At 52.7% G+C, this 17,439-nt stretch overlaps 4 protein-coding genes across 6 annotated transcripts in view; all 4 read right to left on the reverse strand.

The window, feature by feature from the left end:
• Nucleotides 1-8,390, reverse strand: part of LOC131103342 (xylosyltransferase 1-like) — a 10,716-nt gene extending 2,326 nt beyond the window's left edge. The window contains exons 1-8 of the mRNA XM_058049515.2: nt 7,910-8,390; nt 3,326-3,779; nt 2,699-2,871; nt 2,435-2,637; nt 1,964-2,044; nt 1,676-1,892; nt 1,434-1,610; nt 247-518 (exon numbers count right to left, since the gene is read on the reverse strand). Of these exons, the coding sequence (XP_057905498.2) occupies nt 247-518; nt 1,434-1,610; nt 1,676-1,892; nt 1,964-2,044; nt 2,435-2,637; nt 2,699-2,871; nt 3,326-3,779; nt 7,910-8,185 (1,853 nt within the window). The 5' untranslated portion in view covers nt 8,186-8,390. The remainder of the gene's footprint in view (nt 1-246; nt 519-1,433; nt 1,611-1,675; nt 1,893-1,963; nt 2,045-2,434; nt 2,638-2,698; nt 2,872-3,325; nt 3,780-7,909) is intronic.
• A 32-nt stretch (nt 8,391-8,422) lies between these two features.
• LOC144901903 (uncharacterized) lies at nt 8,423-10,089 on the reverse strand. Its single transcript, XM_078797506.1, has 2 exons — nt 9,276-10,089; nt 8,423-8,991 (listed from the first exon to the last, which is right to left on the reverse strand). Exon 2 carries the CDS (start codon nt 8,965-8,967, stop codon nt 8,476-8,478), a length of 492 nt encoding a protein of 163 aa, XP_078653632.1. The 5' UTR covers nt 8,968-8,991; nt 9,276-10,089; the 3' UTR covers nt 8,423-8,475.
• A 152-nt stretch (nt 10,090-10,241) lies between these two features.
• On the reverse strand, nt 10,242-13,563 carry LOC131103344 (uncharacterized). Of its 3 annotated transcripts, XM_058049518.2 has the most exons (3): nt 13,228-13,563; nt 12,116-12,246; nt 10,242-12,043 (listed from the first exon to the last, which is right to left on the reverse strand). In XM_058049518.2, the coding sequence occupies exons 1-3, from the start codon at nt 13,412-13,414 to the stop codon at nt 10,460-10,462; spliced, it is 1,902 nt and encodes a 633-aa protein (XP_057905501.2). In that variant the 5' UTR covers nt 13,415-13,563; the 3' UTR covers nt 10,242-10,459. The 3 variants fall into 3 exon arrangements, with proteins under 3 accessions (XP_057905501.2, XP_057905500.2, XP_057905502.2); XM_058049517.2 differs by having other exon boundaries at nt 10,242-12,246; nt 13,228-13,562; XM_058049519.2 differs by lacking the exon at nt 13,228-13,563 and adding an exon at nt 12,760-13,178 and having other exon boundaries at nt 10,242-12,246.
• Nucleotides 13,564-13,886: 323 nt separating this feature from the next.
• Nucleotides 13,887-17,395, reverse strand: LOC131103350 (somatostatin receptor type 5-like). Its single transcript, XM_078797496.1, has 3 exons — nt 17,220-17,395; nt 16,572-16,731; nt 13,887-15,559 (listed from the first exon to the last, which is right to left on the reverse strand). Exon 3 carries the CDS (start codon nt 15,483-15,485, stop codon nt 14,136-14,138), a length of 1,350 nt encoding a protein of 449 aa, XP_078653622.1. The 5' UTR covers nt 15,486-15,559; nt 16,572-16,731; nt 17,220-17,395; the 3' UTR covers nt 13,887-14,135.
• Between the last annotated feature and the right edge of the window lie 44 nt (nt 17,396-17,439).

Raw genomic sequence — 17,439 nt, forward strand, 5'->3', positions numbered from 1 at the left:
CACACACACACACACACACACACACACACACGTAGGGACTGAAGGCTGATTGTGAGCGGCTACAAGCTAACATTATCTTCATGTTTAGCAAACGCAAACAGTCTTCATTGAGGTGGAACATCTCAGCAGCCAAACAGGAAGTTGTGAACATTTGGACCAACGACCATGCACACGTGCACACAAGCAGGGAACATCTGATGACACCCCCCCCCCCCCGGGCCCCAACCCTACCCCCCGGTGTCGCACCTGCAGCTGTTGTCGCTGGGGCGTCCCTGCAGGGAGCCGGCGGCGCGTCGGAGGCCCATGCGAGCAAAGCTGTGGTAGTGGCTGAGCACGGCATCGGACACGCCGGCGACGCCGTCCGTTTCCTGCTCGTACACGTTCTCCCAGTAGGCTGCGAGGCCCGGCGTGCCCGCCGCGTACGCTCCAAACAGGTGGGCGTCCAGCTGGTTGATGACGTCCTGGCTGACGCTCGCCTCAAACTTCCTGGCAAAGAAGGTGGGTCTGGATGCCTGTTGCTGCCGCAACATGTCAACAGCACATAAACAACACGTCAACAGCATGTAAACGACACGTCAACAACACATAATGAACCCATGAAGGTCAACATGCGGGTGGAGGGCTCCCCCAGCGGCCGATGGCGCTAATTGCCGGGTTGGAGGGAGAGTAAAAATAGAGCAGCCGCTTCCTGGATGAGCCGCCAGCTTCCAGAGGCCCTGCTAATTTGTCAAGGTTATTCCTGTCCCGCCCAGAAGAAGCAACTTATTACAGGCCGCAGCCTTGGCTCCAGGAATATCCTGGAATATCCAGGAATATCCAGGAATATCCAGGGCTAACCCCGACGTACCCACACTACTTCCTGGACGGGTGCTGTACCCACACGCTGGAACTGCTGGATACCATCTGTAACCATAGCGACCACTGACATGCTAGCATCGTCTTCTTCTTCTTCCGCCATTGTGTGTCATCCTGTGTCCTTGTATCCTTGTGTCCTTGTATCCTTGTGGCTACTTACCTTGGTATTGTGTATGTATAGTTATTGTATAGTTACTGTATAGTTACTGTATAGTTATTGTATAGTTACTGTATAGTTACTGTATAGTTATTGGATAGTTACTGGATAGTTACTGTATAGTTACTGTATAGTTACTGTATAGTTACTGTATAGTTATTGTATAGTTACTGTATAGTTATTGTATAGTTACTGTATAGTTACTGTATAGTTACTGTATAGTTACTGGATAGTTACTGTATAGTTACTGTATAGTTATTGGATAGTTACTGTATAGTTACTGTATAGTTATTGTATAGTTACTGTATAGTTACTGGATAGTTATTGTATAGTTATTGTATAGTTACTGTATAGTTACTGTATAGTTATTGTATAGTTATGGTGTTACCGAGTGCCTTGGGGTCGGGAGGCGGGCTCTGACCTGGAGGCGGGGTATGTCGTCAGGTTTGAAGTCGTTGGGCGAGCATCCGCACCAGTCCACGATGTCCTTGTACTGGCACCGGCACCCCAGCTTGCGGTTCCAGTTGGTGAGTCTCAGGTTGTTGTCCACCATGGTGTGGCAGAGGGCGCTGTTCTCCAGGACGGTGTGGAAGAAGGACTGCGGGGATGTTGGGGGCGCCTCAGTGACCTTTCACCTCGACCGGAACCATGGCGTGACGTTACCTCGGCGGGAAGCAGCGTGAAGGCGTAGAAGCGCTTCATGGCGCCGACCAGCTCGTCCGTGGAGCGGACCACGTAGTCCACAAAGGCCCGGTTGAGCAGGAACCAATCGGAGCCTCCGTCCACCGCGATGCCTTCTGGGATCTTGCGGTCTCCGAGGCGCCACATGTGCGTGTCGCACTCCAGGAAGAGGCGGTCCAGACCCTGTTTGCGGATGAAGCTGACGGCACAGACAAGGAGCCAATGAGAAGAAGGGGGCGTGTTCACGGGCGAGCAGCGTGAGGCGCTCACCGTGCGTTGTCGCGTCCGTGCGACTTGATGAAGTTCAGGTGACGATGTCTGGACAGGAACGCCACCAGCTGCTGGTTGGTCCTGTCAGGAGACATGGGCCAATCAGCTCACAGGACAGACACCACCTGACCTCCTGATCGACCCACTGGGACGTTCTTTCTGGACCGTGAGGCCATCGACCCGCACGCTGTTGGCGGACGTCACGCACATTGATGGCATGGATTTTAGCTGGGAGGGTGTGCACGTGTGCACGTGTGCACGTGTGCACGTGTTCGAGAGTGACAAGCGTCAGTGAGGACTTTTGGACGATGGTCGTGGTCAACCAAAATGTGCAGCTTGCTTTTAGCATCCTTTCTGTCAAAATGGCCGACCAGAACCTTCAGACCCAAACGGCGCGATCAAGTCCGACAACCTCGCGTCCTTCCTTGTGTATGAGCCCCCCCGACAGGAAGCGGACCAAACAGGTCTCACCTGATGGGGTAGTCGGCAGCGCTCAGGTTGATGAAAAAGTCCCAGGACCAGTCGGCCATCTTGAGCAGGTCGTCCATGGCGCGCAGGTACATGGTCAGCAGGCTGGCCCCGCCCCAGATAGTCGCCATCCTCCAGGGGGTCACGCGCACGTTGTCATACTTCCGGGCCACCGCTGTCACCTCTCGATGGAGGTAGTCGGACCTCTGGCGGGAGGCGTTGTCATGACAACAAGGTCATAATGAGCCACCGGGGGCGTGGTCTCACCTGGTCCACGTGGATGTAGTAGAAGTGCGCCGTGTGGTAGACCGCCTTGAAGAGACGGCGGAACTGACGCGAGGCGCGGCCGTGGACCACCAGCACGAAGGCCAAGCGTGCCGGTGCTGGGGGGGCGGAGTCAGACGGCCCGTCGTCCCACTGGATGTTCACGCTGACTTTACCTGGGGGGAGGAGTCACACAATCACGGATCAACTCCTACGTCACGCTGGGCGGGCTGACACGGCGTGCACGGAGGTTGAGGCACGCCCTAACCACCAACCGCCCTTGGCCGGAGGGCGGGGGGCGTGGCCGAGAGCTCTCTGTAACAACAAACCACTTTAAAAGGTTGAGCTGCCTGTCAATCAAAGTCGGATGGTGGATGGTCTGTAAGGAGGGTGGGGTGTGTGTGGGGGGGGGGGGGGGGGGTGTCAGCCTGTAATCACAAAGAGTCCCGACTGGGCAAAACCCACAAAGGATGCCCCGCCCACCACACAGCTTGCTGGCTGTGACAACGCCTTCCTCCCCCTCCATGTTCCTCCTCCTCAGTCATCCTACTTCAGCTTCCTCCTCCTCCACGTTCCTCCTTCTTTGTATGCATCCTACTTAATAGTTTGTGAAAGGAGGGGGGGTCTCACCTTGCAGGGGGCAGTAGCGAGGAACCTGATGAGGCATCAGCAGGTCCTTCTTGTGTGTGCAGTAGACGTCGGCCATCTGCTGGCGACACTCTCGGCTTTTAGCTCGCGACAGAGCCGAGATGGCTTCCTTCCCGCTGATCTCGCACTCGGCCTGCTCCTTCCTGTGCGGCGCGGCGGTCGTCTCCTGCATCTGCCGCGCCGCTGGACTCTTCTCCAACTTTGGGGACGCTTCTGGGACGGCGGCTGCCGGGACGCGGGTTCGATTGGAGCTGGAGGATCTTCCCATGACACTCCGAGGCTTGTGGCGAGCGCCGGCGGCTGGCGCACGCTGGCGTTGGGCTGGAGCGGCGGGGTTGCTGCTGTCCATGGCGTCAAAGTCTTTAGGGACGGAGTTCTCGTTGTTGTTGCTGTCGGGGGGGCGTTTCTCTTTGGGTCGGTGAGAGTGGTAAACGTCCTGCAGGCAAACAGGAAGTTAGCATCACGATGGAAGACATCAGCACTTGCGTGCAAATATGAGCACTAGTGTGCCTCAGTGCACTTAATAAAGTGTACTTAATGAAGTGTTCCTGCCTCAATCATCCTTGGAAGGAAAATATGACCTGTGACCCCAGCGGTGCGTACTGATCCTGATGGTGGCGTGTTAAAGCACATGACATCAGGGTGTGTTTTTTTTATACACATACACACGTTGGGGGGGGGGGGGGGGGGGGGCCACCTGCTCGGCACACAAGTGTTCATTATGTACGTGTAATATCAGCTTGGAGGAATGTCAGCCCGCTTCTACTCCTCTTGGCATTCCTTTCCGACACGGCAAGTCTACTCAGCTGTCCTACGCAGCTTTAGGCCCAAGGGACACGGGGGACCCCCCCAAAACAACCCTCATCCTATACACCCTTTATCTAAGCCTATGTACCCTTAGATAAAGGGCATATAGTAACCCTACGTACCCTTAGATAAAGGGCATACAGTAACCCTACGTACCCTTAGATAAAGGGTATACAGTAACCCTACGTACCCTTAGATAAAGGGCATACAGTAACCCTACGTACCCTTAGATAAAGGGTATACAGTAACCCTACGTACCCTTAGATAAAGGGCATACAGTAACCCTACGTACCCTTAGATAAAGGGTATACAGTAACCCTACGTACCCTTAGATAAAGGGTATACAGTAACCCTACGTACCCTTAGATAAAGGGCATACAGTAACCCTACGTACCCTTAGATAAAGGGCATATAGTAACCCTACGTACCCTTAGATAAAGGGTGTATAGTAACCCTACGTACCCTTAGATAAAGGGCATACAGTAACCCTACGTACCCTTAGATAAAGGGCATATAGTAACCCTACGTACCCTTAGATAAAGGGTGTATAGTAACCCTACGTACCCTTAGATAAAGGGTGTATAGTAACCCTACGTACCCTTAGATAAAGGGTATACAGTAACCCTACGTACCCTTAGATAAAGGGTGTATAGTAACCCTACGTACCCTTAGATAAAGGGTATACAGTAACCCTACGTACCCTTAGATAAAGGGCATATAGTAACCCTACGTACCCTTAGATAAAGGGCATATAGTAACCCTACGTACCCTTAGATAAAGGGCATACAGTAACCCTACGTACCCTTAGATAAAGGGCGTATAGTAACCCTACGTACCCTTAGATAAAGGGTATACAGTAACCCTACGTACCCTTAGATAAAGGGTATACAGTAACCCTACGTACCCTTAGATAAAGGGTATACAGTAACCCTACGTACCCTTAGATAAAGGGTATACAGTAACCCTACGTACCCTTAGATAAAGGGTATACAGTAACCCTACGTACCCTTAGATAAAGGGTGTATAGTAACCCTACGTACCCTTAGATAAAGGGTATACAGTAACCCTACGTACCCTTAGATAAAGGGCATACAGTAACCCTACGTACCCTTAGATAAAGGGCATACAGTAACCCTACGTACCCTTAGATAAAGGGCATATAGTAACCCTACGTACCCTTAGATAAAGGGTATACAGTAACCCTACGTACCCTTAGATAAAGGGTATACAGTAACCCTACGTACCCTTAGATAAAGGGCATACAGTAACCCTACGTACCCTTAGATAAAGGGTATACAGTAACCCTACGTACCCTTAGATAAAGGGTATACAGTAACCCTACGTACCCTTAGATAAAGGGCATACAGTAACCCTACGTACCCTTAGATAAAGGGTATACAGTAACCCTACGTACCCTTAGATAAAGGGTATACAGTAACCCTACGTACCCTTAGATAAAGGGTATACAGTAACCCTACGTACCCTTAGATAAAGGGTATACAGTAACCCTACGTACCCTTAGATAAAGGGCATACAGTAACCCTACGTACCCTTAGATAAAGGGTATACAGTAACCCTACGTACCCTTAGATAAAGGGTATACAGTAACCCTACGTACCCTTAGATAAAGGGTATACAGTAACCCTACGTACCCTTAGATAAAGGGTATACAGTAACCCTACGTACCCTTAGATAAAGGGTATACAGTAACCCTACGTACCCTTAGATAAAGGGCATACAGTAACCCTACGTACCCTTAGATAAAGGGTATACAGTAACCCTACGTACCCTTAGATAAAGGGTATACAGTAACCCTACGTACCCTTAGATAAAGGGTATACAGTAACCCTACGTACCCTTAGATAAAGGGCATACAGTAACCCTACGTACCCTTAGATAAAGGGTATACAGTAACCCTACGTACCCTTAGATAAAGGGTATACAGTAACCCTACGTACCCTTAGATAAAGGGTATACAGTAACCCTACGTACCCTTAGATAAAGGGCATAGAGTAACCCTACGTACCCTTAGATAAAGGGTATACAGTAACCCTACGTACCCTTTATCTAAGCCCAAATCCAAAGACCCGGACCAAGAGAAGTCCTCCCCCCTGCAGGTGGCGCCAGCCAGACTTTGTGTGAAGGTGAAGTGAAGGTGATGAAAGGACACAAATACAAGCTGGTGTAATCCACACGTTTCCAAGGAGACCACAACCAGCCATCCCGGTGGCGCCCACCTACGAGGACATCATTCTTTGCTAGCAGTTTTGGGCTCTCGGGCTCCCGGCCCGTTGCTACGACGACACCAGAGTCCAGGGTATCCACCATGAGCCTCTACAGCCTCTGTCCTCTAGGGGCGCCATCGCAGGATGGACAGCTAGATGGACGCATGAAGACGCTGTCACGCTGCAGGATTACAGCAGGATTTATTTCAGATAATGCTGCCTTCAATGCCAGCGGGAGAGCTTCATCGCTAATGACCCGCCCAGCGGAGGACAGACACACGACACGCTCCATGCCGGACCATGGTCTCTAAAGAACCTCTCCACCCGCTTTGGTCTTCACTGCCTGCCCTGGAAAGGTCAACGGTTAAGAGGCGGGGCATAAACGGCCCCAACGCCAAGATGTCCTCACTGGGACACCGAGACGGGACAGACCAGGACAGGATCCTTCCAAAGCAGACTAGAGCATGGAAATGCCAAAACGATCTTCTTATCTGATGCCATCCATGAACTAGTGGGGGTGGGGGGGCACTCATAGGTGTGAGATGGGGGGCGGAGGCGCTGGTGTGGCGCCGTCCAGGCAGCTGTAAACATTTTTTTAACGCTAGCCAAACATGGGGTGAATGCACTCTCTGTTTCTGTGGTTAGTGGTCTCCAACCAGCAGGGCAGCTAGCGCCATCACATCGCCATCACGCCACCAACTCGCAGCCAACACGCCACGATCGGGGGGGGGGGCATCAGGACAAACGCTTTTTAAACATGCGGGACAGGACGCTGACTACAGAAAACAAGTTTTCAACACATCAACCTCAGCGGATGAGTTGCACGGAAACGAAAGCAGATGACATCAATGCTGCAAAGCATCATGGGGGATTTAGTCATCACTGACCTTCAACTCTTTCAAAGTGTTTATTTGACTCAGGGCTCATCCTATTGGACGGCTGCCACGTCTCCAGACTCGCTCACAAAGGGAAGATGACAGGGTAGAAAGTGTAATGAAAGGAGGTAAAAATGGATGCCAGCCCACATGGCTGGCCTCCTCACACAACACAGAGTACACCAACTACACACACCATACTAGCTCTTCAATCCAATGATTGGTCTTTGACACTTTATAAAAGGATGAGTTAGAGTTCCTGTGAACGCCAAAGTTTCCTGGAATCATGATAACCAAACGGGATGGAGTGAATCTTTTTGTCATTCCCAAGCAAACCCGCCTCACCCAACTGGTCTTTTGGTCTTTGTCGGTGCTGCTGCTCTACTCGGTATGAATAAAGTTATTTTCTACAAAAGCCTGTCCAATCCTTCCAATCGGCGTCGATCGGGACGTCTTTCATTGAGACCGGCACCTGACACCCGGCCCAAAGCAACATTTGTACAACAGGCGAGCGGGTTCTCCGCCACGTTAAATGGCCTCATTTGAGCCCCGAGTTCGGCCCGCTGGTCCAGCTCACCGAGCCCACAGCGGGGATGCAGAAGCATCCTGTGGCTGGTGGAAACATCCACTCATAGTCAGCACGCACACGGTGGACCTACCGCACGCAGCTTGGGTCTCCCGGGCGCCTTCGGGAGCGGTGGCGGCGCATCGCTCCTCCTCAGCGGTCCGCTTCTCGGCGGCTGTCTGTCGGCTTTGTCCGACCCCGCGGCTCGCTTCTCCCGGTTGCGGCTGCCTCGGTCTCCGCCAGATGAGGAGTCCAGGCTGCTGAAGTTCCACACCAGCAGAGTCTGGATGAGCAGCACGGCCAGCGCGGCGACCACCACGGCAGCCCTGGAGCGGCGGACCAGCCTGCGGGAACACGCCGGAGCGCTCATGACGTCCTCCCTGCCGCCGCTGCACACCGTCCACGCCGCCTGCGAGCCGCTGCTGGCGGCTGGGACGACGGGGGGAGGGACGGGGGAGGAGGCTTTTGGCAGGGGCGTAGAAAGAGGAGAGCACAGCAGGCACAAGCCCACCCCAGACGCAAGAGAGAAGAAAGACGTCGGGCTTGTTGTTAAGCAACAGGGCGGCAGGGCATCTGCCCCCATGCCCCCCCCCCCCCCCCCCCCCCACAGTGTCGCAGTTTGATTGGATTATTCCAGACTGATTGACGGTTGATGACAGCTCAGTGAACCGAAGCCCCGCCCACCACACGTGGCGTTGGGGTGATGGTGTCCAGAATGTCTATGCGTTGGGGGTCCCACACACAGTCCTCCTCCAGTCCACTAGGGACCATCCCACAGTGGGGGGGCACCCAGGCGGTGTCAAACACGGGGCCGTAGAGGGCGTCGTGCCAGTTCTTCTGGCGAGGGTGACCCTGATAGTTGATGGCGATGACCCGGCCCACGTCCACGGCCACCTTGATGACCACCTTGTCGCACTCGGGGTGGTTGAGGGGGTATCGCTTGGCCTTCTGAAGGTCCCTGCTCAGGTAGACGCCCCGCCCCAGCATCCCGTCTGCCGACTGGCGAAACCCCGAGCATGTGATGGCCTGGGCGCTCTGCCTGGTGGTGCCGTGGTACATCACGTAACGCCTCCCGTCCACGGGGGCCGCGGCGCCCAGGGGGTCCACCCCCTGAGGGAGCACAAAGTCGTTTTCGGCCCACTCGAACTCCATCTTCCTCGTTTGACCTCAGGGTCACTGGAAGAACACAAGCGGCCTAGCTTAGCACAGCAAGACAAGCACAATGTAGCCCACCAGACACCTGGTCTCGTGCAGTCATTCCAATACATTAGCAGTGGAGCTGCGCCACCTGGTGGCCGAGATGGACAATTACACTTACAACAAACCTTCAGCTGATGCAGGACGTCCAATGAAAATAGACTTGAAATGAATATCAACATGACAGAATGAGTGTAAATGATTCATCTTGTCACATATCAAATTGATCTTAATGTAACATGACCTTGCCTCTTACTGCACACCTTAGCATGGCCGTCATCACGAGTCATCTTCCCTCCATCATACAATCATATTGGATCACATTCACCTGAATGGAGACATGAAATAAATGTCAATGTCCACATGAAGTTGATGAAGCGACAATTAGCGACAAAAGTGGGGGGCTAATGCAAATGAATCAAACTTTAAGTAAGCTAGCGTGTGCATGAAGACATGAATAAACAAGACGTTACCTTGAAGCAGGTCACGTGCCCCCACGTGTGTGCACGCACACTGGCAGGGCCCCGCCCTCACGGAAGAGAACAAAGCCAGAACCTTCCAGAAATTAGTCTGTACCAAAACGAGTCGGGACTGTTTGTTGTTCGTATTTTGTTTATGAGTTCGTCAAACGAAATGAACACAGCACAACGTGAAACGATTACCTTCATGGGTGTGCGCAGACGACATCAACTTTAAGGACGGTTGAAATACAAAACTTGATCATTTGTTCATTCATTAGACTGGTCCCGCTGGAGTGCAATCAACACTTGCGTGTCAACTTTTAAAATATAAGCTCCACAGTTGTGATTACCCTGAGTGGCGTGTTGGCAGAGTTTGAATTCAAATCAATCACGTTTGAAATAAATGGAGGTAGCGTTTTAATAATAAGCTTTGGAGCCAATAAGTTGCATAGTTAACATATGCTAATATGGTGTAGCTGGGAAGAGGAATGGAGTAGGAGCAGGAGTTACCCTGAAGGAGGAGTTGGTTAAGAATCGCTTCAAACTCAGAAGCTAGAAAAGGGAGGTGTGATGTTCAATGTTAGCGGGTACGCCCCACAAGTAAGATGGGAGTTGGAGGAAAAGAGAAATCCTGGCTGGACGCTGAAGGGAAGGGAAAGAGTTGTCATTAGGGCAGACTTGGAGGGAAAAGCCTAAAGAGAAATAAGAAGAGTTAGCATAAGCTAATATGATTCAGCAAACTATTGACAGAAACAAAATAAGAGCAAGAAGAGTTCACGCATAAAGTTTATTTAAAAAGGAAGGAAACAATGGAAACTGAAAGACTCTTGTCGATTAGTTTAGTCAGCACTAACATAAAGCCATGACGTGGACGTAATGTTCAGATAGCGGAGCATATATCCATCTATACCGGATTGGTTTTCGCACGGGCGTGTATAAAAAGTATCAAAGTGGCCCCCATGCTTTCATTGGTACGCGTTCAGACCTCAGTGGAAATCAGGAGGCGTGGGTTGTTTGTCAGCGGAGTGGCACTTCATGTGAAGTCTCACGTAGGCCTTCCGGAAGAAGCTCTTCCCGCAGATCTCACAGCTGTGCGCTTTCTCTCCGGTGTGCACGGTGGTGTGCTTTTTCAGGCCGGAGCGGTCGGCGAAACAGCGGCCGCACACGGAGCAGGCGAAGGGCTTCTCGCCCGTGTGCGTGCGCATGTGTCGCTTCATGTTGTGCAGACAGTTGAAGGCCTTGCTGCACACCCTGCAGGAGAAGGGCTTCTCGCCCGTGTGCACCCTCAGGTGCGTGTCCAGGTCCCGGCGGCTGTCGAAACACTTGCCGCACAGGTGGCACACTTTGCCGTTCCTGTGAGTCTTCAGGTGGACTATCAAGTCGTCCTGGGAGTCCACACGAGTGCCGCACACGCCGCAGTCCGTCAGGTGCGTGTTGGCGTGGTTCACCAAAGAGATGATGGAGTGGAACATCTTCCCGCACACGACACAGATTTCTCGCCGCTTGGGTTTAGGAGTGATCTCCACTCGGCCGCCGTCGTTTTCTTCGGCATTCTTCTTGTTCTCGTGCATCAGCAGGTGTCGCTTCCTGGCCGAGTAGTCGTTGAACTGCTTGCCGCACACGGAGCACGTGTACGGCTTCTCTCCCGTGTGCGTGCGCATGTGACGCTTCATGTTTTGCTGGTAGTTGAAGGCTTTGCCGCAGTGGCTGCACGAGAATGGCTTTTCGCCCGTGTGAATCCTCATGTGCGTCTCCAGGTCTTTGCAGCCATCAAAACACTTGCCGCACACGTCGCACGCTTTGCCGTTGCAGTGAGTCTTCAGGTGGACCATCAGGTCCTCCTGAGAGTCCATGTGAGTGCCGCACACGCCGCAGTCGGTGGAGTGACTGGCGCTGTGGTTCACCAAGGCGGTGAGGGAGTGGAACATCTTCCCGCACACGGCGCATATGACCCTGCTCTTGTGCGGACTGGGTGATGTCGTTGCGGCGGCGGCGGCGTGCATGGGGTCGCTCTCGTGCATCATCATGTGGCGCTTCCTGGTGGAGTGGTCGTTGAAGTGCTGGTCGCACATGGGGCAGGCGTAGGGCTTCTCCCCCGTGTGCGTGCGCATGTGCCGCCGCATGTTGTGCTGACAGTTGAAGGCTTTGTGGCACTCGGTGCACTTGAAGGGCTTCTCGCCCGTGTGGACCCTCATGTGCGTCTCCAGCGCCTTGGACGTCCCGAAGCCTTTGCCGCAAACGCTGCACACGCTGCCTCTGGCGTGCGTCTTGATGTGAACGTCAAAGTCGGCCTCGGATTCAAAGCGCTGGCCGCAGACGCCGCACATGTCTTTAGGGTGAGCCTCGCTGTGATTGGCCAGAGAGATCATGGCGTGAAAGCTCTTCCCGCAGACTTTGCAGCTGATGTCCGATTTGGGTTTCCTGCCCGCTTTCTTTTTGCCCTTCTTCCACTCGTCGGCGCTGTCGTCGCTGGGAATGCTCTCGTCGGCTTTCCACTCCTCGTCGCTGTCCATAGCTGTGGCGCCGAAGGAGGCCTCGTCGCCGCACGCCACCGCCGCCGCCGCCTGCCCCTGTGAAGTGCTTTGTTGGGGACTTTTTCCTTTGCCGCTTGGAAAGTCAGAATACGGCGCCATGACGCCGACCTTGTTCTTGTACTCCCCGCTCTCTGAAATTTCGTTCTCCAGAGGCGCAATCCACTCCTCCTCCTCTTCCTGCGCCTGATCCCCGGGCTGGTAGTCCTCGTTCCAGACGGAGAGAGTCAGCTGCGGCTGATCTTGGGGACAAATGACATTGATGTCATGCATCAGGATGTCAGGGGAAAACTCATCAAATCATACGTCATGTGATTTCATATTCTATGCTTGACGACATTGCCCGCGATGTACTCGAAAAACCCCACAACACGAGTGCTGCAAACCAAAATGGCCGACTATCTGTGCGTCTTACAGTGACAGTCTTTGATGATTCTTGTGCGATTCAATTGTCATGTGTCCATTTTACATCACAAAACACATGTTTCGCTGTTTTGGTACCTTGTCCAGTTTGTTAATGCCGATACAACCGGAGGCATTGTAGTAAAGAAGAAGAAAGAACTATGTCTCTACCCTAAGTTCCTTTGCCACCTATGCTTGGCAAAAAAATCAGTTTTTTGGGGGGTAATTTAAATATGTTAACACCTTTATACAAATTGGATTGACATTAGCACCCCCCAAAAACACCGCCTGTGTGTATCAAAAGTAATACTTCCGCCACTACAATTCCGTAAGTATACTTGTACAAACCATACCTGTCGTTATGCACTTGCCGGAAATGATGATCGTAAAAGTGACCCGCCTCTTCTACTCACTACTTTTACACATTTTACTATTTCTATTGAGTACTTTTTCGAGTACTTTTTGCTCACCAGTCGCCATTATTGCAAGGTAGTCACTCCCCTTCCGCTACGTAGCCAAGATGGCGACTATTTCGGGTGGTAAGTGTCCATCATTGCGCACTCACCATTTTGAATGCAACATCCGGGTACCGACAGTTCGCTGCACTTTGCCTTTTTCTTCTCAGCGTCAAGTGCGCCAAAGGAGACACGACCACTCTACTTATTGACGCCGCGTTATATTGAAGAAATTAGTGTCGGATTATTTCATTGTCAAGCGTCGGCACAGCACTTAGCCTTAGCAACGACTCGATGCCGCCCCTAGCGGCAGGTTAACAAGTCCGCACAGATGTCATACATGAACAAAGCAGATGCAAAACTAACCTGCCGGGTGTTTGTTGGGATCGATGGAGATTTTACTGAGCTTCTGCAGTCGGTCGATCTCCCGTTTGGAGAGCAGCAGCTCTTCCTGCAGACTAACAATGGTGCCTCTTACCGCCTCAAAAATGTCTTCTGCGGCCGCGCACAGCCGCGCGTTGACGGTCACTTTGAGTCGCTGGAAGCTGGACATGACGCAGGAGGACAACCCAAAGAGTGTATTTGTCACCAGGAAGCTGAAATTTGCTTTTTTTTAGGCAGCGAGACGCGACGTGATCGATTGTTAAAAGCGTGACTAACTTCCGGCTTCGTCTTCTTCTGACGCAGAGTTCTGCTGCTGACGCCATGCTGCCCCTACATGTCATTAGTGGAACTACATCCAATGCGTTGGTTGCATTCTAGAATGTTCTCCAACCCTCGACCTCATTACGGGACTTTTTGTCGCGCCCCATCCTCAGTGAATTTGTGTTTTTTCACCACAATGAATATATTTTCTTTGAAAGAGGATATAAAGGTACTGATCTTGGCAGTCAAAGGATGAATACAAAATGACAATATTTTACGGCTTCTTGTTTGAATTGTTGGTAATGACATGAATTTTGTGCATTTTGTCACATGTGCAGGTTAAGTAGGCCGAAGAAGCGACTAAAGTGCTTTCAGCAGTTGCAATGTGACTTTAATGACACCAAACCTCAGCTTTCCAAATTGGCGCGAGCTAGCATAGCATCTGGAGCAGCCGCCAAAGCGCAGCGATGGGAAATGTGTGAAGTAGGCCACACGATGTGTGCACTATGTCAACGTGGATGTACGTATTCTGTGTTCAGGGGAAACATTGACACGGAAAAGGAAGGGTGTCTTTCATTGTGCTTTTGGCTCGACTAGCGTGATTAGCGATGTTATGGGTGTTAGCAACATTAGCTCTTTGGCATCACCGAAGAGTGCAAGTAACTTATTTCCAAAGCGGCGCGCTGTTCCCTGCTGTCCTCCGCCAGCGTTTTCACGCTCCCGTTTGTGGTGTCTTTTGCGAGCGAAGGTGGCGGTAATGGCGCCCTGCAGGCCGGCTCCGGGGGGGTCACCCCCGTCACCTCTTTGTCAGTCAACAAAGGCTGCAGACTCTGCGACGGACAGTCGGGGTTTCCATTCGGGCCGACTGCGTAGGCTTGTGTCATTTCCGAGGCGTCCTCCATGTCGTCGTCGAGACCCCGCCCCAGGCTCTCACGCGGCACCAGCGCCCTCCTGCCCTCTTCTTGCGCCCGCTGGCGCTGCTCCAGCCGGCGGTCCTCCACCTTCCTGCTGGTGCGACAGAGGGCTTTCCGGAAGCCCCTCTTGAAGTTGTCGGACAGGAATCCGTAGACGAAGGGGTTGGCGCAGCTGTTGGCGTAGCCGAGCACCACCACGAAGTAGTAGAGGCCCTGGTAGTCGGAGGGCAGCGCCACCAGCAGGTTGACCACGTTGAGCGCGTAGAAAGGCAGCCAGCAGAAGACGAAGACGGCCACCACGATGACCACCATGCGCGTCACCTTTCTCTCCGACTTCCTGCGCTTGGTGGAGGCGGCGTGCACCTTCCTCGCCGAGCTGCGGATCTTGAAGACGATGAGGATGTAGCAGAGGCAGATGATGAGGAGGGGGCACAGGAAGCCCACGCTGGACGTGTAGATGATGAAGGCCGCCCTCCACACGTTGGCCGGCTGAGGCCACACGATGTTGCAGGTGCCGCCCGCCTTCTGGACGTTGGCGAAGACCACCACGGGCAGCACCACCAGGAAGGACAGCGCCCACACGGTGCCGTTCACCACTTTGGCCAGCCGAGGGCATCGCCACTTGGCCGAGCGGATGGGGTGGTTGACGGCCAGGTAGCGGTCCACGCTCATGACGGTCAGGCAGAAGATGCTGGTGAACTGGTTGATGGAGTCCACCGTCATCACCAGGCGGCACATGAAGGAGCCGAAGGGCCACGACTGGAGCGTGTTCTGGACGGCCAGGAAGGGCAGACCCAGCATGAAGAGCTCGTCGGCGATGGCCAAGTTGAGGATGTAGATGTTGGTCACCGACTCCATCTTGGAGTAATGCAGCACGATGTGGATGACCAGCGTGTTCCCGCCCAGGCCGATTGCGCACACGATCACGTAGATCAGCGGGATGAGCACGCCCGCCGCGCCGGGCCCCCACGAGCCGTCTGCCCCCGTGGCGTTGGTGCAGTTGAGTAGCGACTCGTTGAAGGCAAGGTCGGCGAGGAAGGGGGCGCTGGCGTTGTCCACCTCCATGTCCTTCTAACGTCAGGCGGGACCTCGGCAAGGATGACGAGGTCTTTCTAACGCCTCGTTGCGCTCATTCATGCCTGAACAAAGCAAGGAGAAAACACAACGGCGTCAACGCAGGCTTCACATTACGCTCCTCATTTTGGGTCGCCATGGAAACCAACCCCAGGGAAGCACTGATATCACGGTCATCACTCCAATAAATGTCAGCACCCTCTTGTCAAGCATCTTCTCTTCTTTTACGCATTCTACGTACATGCTACGGCTCTATAGATCTATACTCTATAGACGGCCTGACCACCGGGCTGAGGGCCGCACCGCCACTCCGTTGTTGATGGATCAGCGGCCATTATCGTTTAGTGGCGACTAACGCTAGACTATCACGGTCGCTAGACGCCGTATTCAGGGATTCAACCTGGATTGGAGTGGAGTGGTTTGAGGGAACAACGGCATTTGAAGAGAGAAGGGGAGGCTTCTGGAGCTGAGTTGAAGAATTAAAACACCCACTTTTATTGCAAATGTTGATCCAACATGAGAGGAAAACAACTTAAAACAGACATTTTAATGGATGTATCGATCACTACGTTGCTGCTGGTCCCGGCCCGTAACAGATATAGAGATATAGATATAGAGATATATAGATATATAGATATAGAGATATATAGATATAGATATAGAGATATATAGATATAGATATGCTGCATGTAGTTGAGCGGCACCTCCATCACAAAGGTCAACTTGTGTGGCAGGCTTGAAAGCTTGTGGGAGGAGCCACACACTAGAATGTCAATCAATAGAGAGCAGACCTCCACCAAGGCAGAACGTCCAGTGCGGTGCAGGGAAGAAAGCCCAGACTAATCAATCAATCAGCTGGTGTCCCAATTGAGCTCATTGATTGTGACAGTGAGCATAATAAACCATAAAGTGTAACATCACAGCAGCAAAGCACCAGAAAAGGGATAGCAACCCTTTTCAGGAGTGCCGTGCGTGGTGGGAGTTGGGAAAGTTTGCCGTGTTTCCACGCAGCACCTCTAGCTAGCCAGGCACAAGGACAACAGCCCGGGGACCCGAGATGCCAACGGTTCGGCTTACCTCTGGACCTTCTCCTCCCGACATGGCTCGGAGCTCCATCGGCTCAGGACCGGTCTCATCGGGAGCCCGGTGTGCACACCCCCGACGTGAAGAGATGCAGCAGGAGAAGCAGGAGCAGCAGGAGAAGCAGGAGCAGCAGGAGCAGCGCTCTGCCTTGTAACTAGGAAACAGACAGTCAAGTGGGAGGTGTTAAAGACCATTGTGCGCGTGTGCGTGCGTGTGAGCAGAGGCTCCGTGCATGAGATGGAGAGTTGACTTCCATCACAGTACAGATGCTCTTTAGTTTCATATTCGCTATTGAAATACCTTTATTTACACCTGTATGTATTTACGGCGGGGTGAAAGAGTGGTTGCCCCCTTCTTCATTTCCTTTTTCATCAAACAAATATCAAACAAGTAAATATTGCAAAAATATTTGTACTTTTATTAAATCCAAACTCTACAAAAGGGACGAGACGGGACGCCCCTAAAACATAACTATCAATCAGTGTGGAAGAGGTTCTAAAGCCATTTTTAAAGCTTTGGGACTCCAGCCAACCACAGTGAGAGCCAGACAATCAAAACAACCCCAAGAGCGCAGCCACGACTCATCGGCGTGGTCACAAAAGACCCCACGACAGCATCCAAAAAACAACAGGCCTGACTTGCCTTAGGAAGGTCCAATGTGGTGGTGGTAGTGTGATGCTGAAGGAGACTGTCCACCTGCGGGGGAGCTCAAGCTGACAGCAACCGGGCTGGTGCAGCAGCTCCAGCAGCTCCAGCGGCTCCAGCGGCTCCAGCAGCTCCAGCAGCTCCAGCGGCTCCAGCGGCTCCAGCGGCTCCAGCGGCTCCAGCAGCTCCAGCGGCTCCAGCAGCTCCAGCGGCTCCA

Source organism: Doryrhamphus excisus, linkage group LG16, assembly GCF_037039965.1.
Source record: "Doryrhamphus excisus strain RoL-2023G ecotype Guam linkage group LG16, RoL_Dexc_Guam_v1.1, whole genome shotgun sequence".
Taxonomy (NCBI): domain Eukaryota; kingdom Metazoa; phylum Chordata; class Actinopteri; order Syngnathiformes; family Syngnathidae; genus Doryrhamphus; species Doryrhamphus excisus.

Coding starts and splice junctions, on each gene's coding strand:
- LOC144901903 (XM_078797506.1), bottom strand. CDS start 8,967: ATGGAGTTCGAGTGGGCCGAAAACGACTTTGTGCTCCCTCAGGGGGTG.
- LOC131103344 (XM_058049517.2), bottom strand. CDS start 13,414: ATGTCCAGCTTCCAGCGACTCAAAGTGACCGTCAACGCGCGGCTGTGC. Junction 12,247..13,227: donor TCCCAACAAACACCCGGCAG/GTTAGTTTTGCA, acceptor TTTGTCCCCAAG/ATCAGCCGCAGCTGACTCTC.
- LOC131103350 (XM_078797496.1), bottom strand. CDS start 15,485: ATGGAGGTGGACAACGCCAGCGCCCCCTTCCTCGCCGACCTTGCCTTC.